Here is a 6,910-nt window from a genome sequence, read left to right on the forward strand (position 1 = left end):
TGCTCTATTTGAAAAGTATCCTAAGATAACTTCTGTTATGAATTGGCGCTATTTTAGAGATATTTATTTATAAATAAAACTGAATTGAATTGAAATTGAATTGAAAACTAATTTGAATTGGTGTCTTCCTGTGAGGAGATTTAATGGTAAACACTGGAGCTATGATAAATACTAATAGTACACAGTATGTAGTGCATACTGATTTTCATAATGTACTGTTTTGTCAGTACACATAAAATCACTACTAACAGGATATCATTCTTTTTAACTGCTTCCGGTGTTCACTGGTGAATGGATCCATACTGTCTATCTGCCTTTAATAAACTATTCACATCTTCTTCTGTTATCGACATGTCTGGCTCCCTCTCACAGTGCGCCTCCATCTCCCCGGTGTGTGTGGACCTGGCGGACTGGGGGGCCACGGAGGCGGCCCTGCAGGACATCGGCCCCATCGATCTACTGGTGAACAACGCTGCCTGTGCCAGCCTGCAGCCCTTTCTGGAGGTCACACCTGACCAGTTTAACCAGTAAGACAAAAAACAGATACTGCAACAGCAAATCCAGCACAATGTAGACCAGATATGAGCCAGACTACACTGGTCCATCTGTTTATTATGTTCTATGGTGTCTTTCATCTCCAGCTCATTCGATGTGAATGTGAAAGCTGTGTTGCATGTCTCCCAGGTACAGTAATGACTCCATTTGCTTTTTGCTGTTCTTCTTTTTGTTGTAAACTGACTAAATGTAGATCAGGACCTGAAATGGGCCAGTATGCCAGTACTGAGTATGGCACATTTGATTTTTGTCCAATTAAGTACCCTTCTTGTTTCATACCACCACCTCTTCGTGGGTCTAGTATGTATCCCTAAACACCCCACCCTGTTTTTTTTCTCCGTCCGGCATTCCGCGTACTCCCGCCCTATTCTGCCTCTGATTAGCTGTTTGGTTCATCGACATATAAAAGATGGTCGTCATGCCACATTCATGTTACTGACTGAACACGCTATATCAGCGATGGCTGTCAGAATGTAGAGTTATTTAAAACTCATTATAAAAAAAAATATCACTTACAAAAACCTTTCAATTTAAATGTCTGCTTAATCAAACTGCTTCTGTTTAGTCAAACGGAGCTCTGTGTCTTTGTCTCTGGTCAGATAGTGGCTCGTGGTATGAAGGCCAGAGGATCAGGAGGCTCTATTGTCAACTTATCCAGCCAGGCATCACAGTGTGCCCTAAGAGACCACGCTGTCTACTGTGAGTACTAGAGGAAACAGCTTGTGGCAGAATTCACCTGGAGCCTCTCTTAGGAGAAAATTATTGAAATGAAAGTAGCTGCGAGAGGTGTTCTGTACATGTGCAAACAAATCTTAATGGAATCACTGTCTGCTAAAAGTCACTGACTGAATCAGTGGCTTTTAGCAGTGGTGGTTAAAAGCTTACTAGAAGAAGCCAAAGAAACATTTTGGTGTGATTGCAGACAGCTAACAGCTAAACTATTAACCGTATAAACAGTGGGGTCATTCATAGCCTGTTAAAGCAACACTATGTAAGATTTTGGTTACCACTGTGGTAAATATGGACACGAGTATTTGTTAGGATTACATTACTAATGATCAAAACAAGTGCAACAACAAGACATAGCAAGCCGGCTAATATTACTGAGTCCAACAGCTAGAAAGCCAGCTCGCCATCTGTCTGCTGTTAAAACAATAATTAAAAATTATTTAGTTTTTTGTCTTCAATAACCGAATGAATTGATTTTCCATCGCACATTAAAATCAAATCACAATACAGTGAGGAGGTGTATTGCATTTCAGTGTTGTCCTGCAGGGGGCACCATAGACCTGCCAATAATAAATACAGAGCACTGTCATTAGCATTGATGTGGAGGGGGGGTAAAAGGGAGCTTTTTTTGTTTAAGAGGAAGATGCATCATCCATGCCAACATGAAAAAACAATCAACTGTCCAATCACAGCTTTGGAGGCAGGACTTTGGGCATGGCTTATCCGTGACGGTTAACTGATGTCAGCTAGTAATGGGCAGACCAACTCTTTTCACAGAATTCCTTTGAGTTGATACATGTAAATGTATCGAACCTTTTGAGTTTTTATCCTTTTTCCAAATATGGCCTCAGTTTCTACATGACATAGTACATGCATGTTTGACAGCTAGTGCTGCCTGCCCCACAAAACTTCTCTTAAAAGGCAGTACCAGTCATCATGTATAAGTGTACATTAATAAGAATAAAATGTTCATTTTAATGTATTGATTTAGTATCCCATTTGTAGGTAGGCTATGTACAGTAGACAATTTAGGGGAGATGCCATACCCCTTGTTAGCCAAATGACCAAAATGCTCGTTGTTAACTTCTAGCCATCCATCCTCTCCATTCCCTAGTAGCAGGGAGAGTACAGGGGCAGAGGGGTTTCCATGCTCATATTGAAGAGCAAGGTCTTTGTGTTTTCTGTCATTGTTCAGGTGCCACTAAAGGAGCTCTGGACATGCTGACTAAAGTGATGGCCCTAGAGCTGGGACCCTACCAGGTACCCTCACGCTTACACAGCACGGCAGCTTTCCTTGATATTATTTTGGCTCATTAGAATTTAAAGTAGACTACATCTAGTTCTACATCATTCACAGATGATCAGAAAAATAAAGTCTAGAAAAAGTAGTCTAGACATGTTCTACTTCTACATCTGTTATAAAATTGAATTGAATTAAATCTATTCAAATAGATTTTCTCTATAGTACAATCATTTTATCCCCTCTCACTATAATTCCTGTACACTTGGCCTGACTTGCTCTGCTATGAGCAGTAGCTTATTGTGGTTAATGTTAGGTAATGTTGGCAAACAAGTATTAATGAATATTATTAAAGTACTACTAAATTAAATTATTTTAACCCATTCAACACCCAATTATGTTCCAAATACAAACAATTCTGCTATAGTGGATTTATGGTCTACATGCACTCATAAATCATAAACAATAAAAAAAAGATTAAAAAACTTTGTTATGCCCTGTTTTTTCTGTCCATTTCAATGGCTAGACTTAAATGTACCTTACATTTGCTCTTTGCCTTATGGTCGGCCATGTTGCTGTAAACGGGGGTGTGGCTCTACTGCAGTCCTCTTTAGATGATGTGGAACACTATGATTGGCTTATAGACATTTAATCAAACAGGTTTGGTGATTTGGGTGGAGTCAGATGACAATAATCAGTGATCAATTCAATACACCTTATTAATAAATAACATTTAAAAAGCTAAAGTAAGGAGCTGTTTAAGCACAGAGTAAGGATCTCAATGGTACTCTCACTGATGGATGTTGGAATTGTTTTAACTGAAATGTTGTGTTCTGATCAGATCCGTGTGAACAGTGTGAACCCCACTGTGGTGATGACAGAGATGGGTCGCCTGGGCTGGAGCGAACCCGAAAAAGCCAAGACCATAACGTCTCGCATACCCCTAGGCCGCTTTGCAGGTCAGACACCATAGCCTGTGTACACACTATTGACACAGCAGGCGACAGCACCTGGTTTATCTTCTCAGGAGATTGTACGGCAAATACACAGATTCTCTTTTGATTCTTCCACTCTGTAATACAGTGACATGTAATTTCAGATCCATCTTTTGTACAGCTTGTATGCATTAGGTTAAAGGGAAGGTGCACCATGGAAAGGTTTCCGGTCCATCTGGTTACTACCTGCACATCTTAAAGGAATAGTTCAACATTTTGGGAAATATGATGATTTGCTTTCTTTCCCAGAGTGACGAAGAGACTGATATCACAATACTGTATATAGGATTTTACATGGAATTTCTCCCAGCTACATTCACAGCTATTATAAGAAATCATAACACAAGAACTAGTGTAACAAATCTTAATAGTTTTTTTGTAAGATTGGTAAGTTTGTGTGATACAGTATTCTAGTTAATATCCTGTTAGAATTACTAATAATGTAATTATTAAATTAATTAATTACATTTCAAAGTAATCTGACCAAATCCTGGTTATATCTCAGTGTGTCTAATATATCAGTCTCTGTCTTGATAAAGGTTGGTGGACAGTGTAAACACCAACGACAATGAGGGGGAATAAGTCCTGGACTATATCATTCTTTATCATTGTAAGCAGGAGCGGAGCCAGACCTTGGGGTGTCTGGGGAGATTTTTTACCCATTTACAGATGCTATATGCTGCTATTTTTTCAACCCATTTGTGATAATAAAATGCCTAAAGACAAAAACATGATAAAAAAAACTCCATTGTTTTCCAATTGTCTTTATCATTCAAGAACACAACACATGTTGAGGATGACTAATTTTCACTCCTGCCACCTACAAAAAGGCTAAAGTTCTTATTCTTCTATAGGTATTTTCAAGTTGCATAACTTGGTGGAATTTGGTATGAACAGCATTACTAATCTTCAAACCTATTTTTCTTACATTATGCAAGAGTAGAGTTCACAGAATGAATGTTTAGCTGACAAATCTGCTACATGTGAACCCATCCCATAATACTCTAATAGATGGCCATATTTCCCCACTAATAGAACTTGGCACAAGGTTAAAGTTATTTTAAAAGCCTAAAACATTTGGGGTTTCTGAGAAAACATTTTGAGCTGGAGCTTCAGAATTATCCGTTTCCCCCTGCTTTCAGTCTCCATGCTAAGCTAGGCTAACTATGTCCTGACTCCAGTTCTGCGCTACACACATCTTCCCATCTCACTCTTATCATGAATAAAATTGTGGACTAGTTCTTGAAATTTAGGTTATTCTTCTCTTTACAAAAGACACATGGAGGGTGGGCTCCCAGTGCTCAGCTTCCACACAGAGTTCATACCAGGGTGCTGAAAAGGAGGCGGACAGCTGATTTAGATTCAGGAATGTGGATTCCATCCTGGTTGTGGAACAATGGAGCAGCTCTTGTCTACCCATCCACATCATAGGTTACATGGACTTGAACAGAGATTATTATGTCCGCCTATAACTGGAGCTGCGTTCACATTATCTGCAATGAAGTCCAGCACGTTCTTGTGTTGGACTCTTCCAAGGCTGTGCCTTGTCACCAAAGAGTGCAAACACGTTTAAAGATTAAAAATAGCAGCAGCAAAACAGCTACTACTACTACTTCATTCTGCACAGTGAATGTCAAACATGTAGGATCAAGAAAGAAAACAATTTTTGACTGGAGGGGGACTTTAAATCTAGTCTTATTGTGAGCATAGGTATAAACTAAATGTCTCCAGTGCTGCAATTATGCAGTGTATACATTAAATTACACTTATATATATTAACATAAAATGTTTACCTTAAGTTTAACTGATCTTCCTGTGTGTCTGTTTGCAGAGGTGGAGGACGTGGTGAATAGTATTTTATTTCTGCTGAGTGATAAGAGCAACATGACTAATGGAGTCACTCTGCCGGTGGACGGAGGCTTCCTGGCCTGCTGACCAACACAAGCACAGCAACCATCTGCTCAAAGGAAACATACTTTTTCTTATCAACTCACTGCATTATAAGAATAAACATAGATCAGTTTGTGTCAGTAATTAAACTCAACCTCTAATTTCCCTTTGTTATCTGTCCTTATTTATATGTATCTAGTGGTGAAGTTGCAGGTTGCAACCAACAGAATACCATTTGCTTTCTAAGCAAGTAGGAGAAACTACGGTGGCTGTAAAACTTGCAAAAGTCCCTATCTTGAGCCAGTGTTTGGGTTGTCCATTCTGGGATACTGTAGAAACATGATGGTTCAACATGGTGGACCCCACCATAAGAAGACCCAGTATTAAATATGGCTCATTGTAACCTAACAAAAACACCGTTCTTATTTTCAGGTGATTATACACTAATAAAAACATACCTATGGATATTATATTCCAATACTGACAAAAGATCATCTGAAATGTTACGCACTGGACCATTAAATTATTTGGTAATAAGTGAGGCTGTCCACTAAATTTTTTTTTTTTTTTATGTGTAACTAGGGGCTGTTGTGAAAGAAAGAAAAGGTGAAGAATAAATTATGACAGTATGCAGATTACCTTACATATACATTTGTATTTAGTATACAAAAAATTGAAATATTTCACCACACAGACATGTGAAGTAATAAAAAATAAGACAAACAGTTGGAACAAGTATACAAGTCATCTTACATTACATACGTACATGGCCAATGCATTTCATCATACAGCCTCTCCTAAGAATTACAGTGGGTCAAATAACCAGATAACTTCCATGCAATAGTAGATTAGAATTTTTCTCTGCGTTTCTGAGCTACATTTCGACACCTTAGCTAGGCAGGACCACACGACATGATTCAACCACAGTTTGCTATGCCAACCAAAGACAGCGTAACAGACTGGACTGCAGTGCTGCGTCTCACCACGCAGGGGAGACAGACACACTGCAGGCCTTGCAACCATACAGAAATGCATTTCATAAAGGTGCAATCTGCACTGTTTGCCACAATGACAAACTCCACAAAGATTGGCCCCTTTATTGTACACTGTTAGCAACACTTCTAACTTCAACATGAGTGACTATAATCCCTTTAGGTTGAATTGTTTTAGAGCTAAATATTCAGGTACATTTAGATAGATATTCATAACGCATTCCTTTTCTAAGGATTATTCTGTACATCACTAGATGTCATTAATATCCTTTTTTTTTCTTTCTTTATGTCCACAGATTGTTGAAAAGTCTTGTGTATTACTACAATACAATATGAAATAGTACCAAAAACTGGACACTAAAAAACTTGGCTTAAAACAATACTGTCTTTTATGCACTACCCCAAACTGTCAAACAAAGCTGTCTCACTGATACCGACACATACTCGTCCACACACACAAACAACCAGCGTTCATATACACGCCTGTGACACACACACACACTCTCTCT

At 38.8% G+C, this 6,910-nt stretch overlaps 1 protein-coding gene across 1 annotated transcript; it reads left to right on the forward strand.

Annotated features, from left to right (window-relative positions):
• Nucleotides 1-351: 351 nt before the first annotated feature.
• dcxr (dicarbonyl/L-xylulose reductase) lies at nt 352-5,574 on the forward strand. The gene is made up of 6 exons (XM_035670405.1): nt 352-527; nt 642-684; nt 1,155-1,254; nt 2,480-2,544; nt 3,366-3,483; nt 5,351-5,574. The coding sequence occupies exons 1-6, from the start codon at nt 352-354 to the stop codon at nt 5,452-5,454; spliced, it is 606 nt and encodes a 201-aa protein (XP_035526298.1). The 3' UTR covers nt 5,455-5,574.
• Nucleotides 5,575-6,910: the final 1,336 nt, after the last annotated feature.

This window comes from Morone saxatilis, unplaced genomic scaffold, assembly GCF_004916995.1.
Source record: "Morone saxatilis isolate NCDOM2014 unplaced genomic scaffold, NCSU_SB_2.0 Contig1, whole genome shotgun sequence".
Classification (NCBI taxonomy): Eukaryota; Metazoa; Chordata; class Actinopteri; family Moronidae; genus Morone; species Morone saxatilis.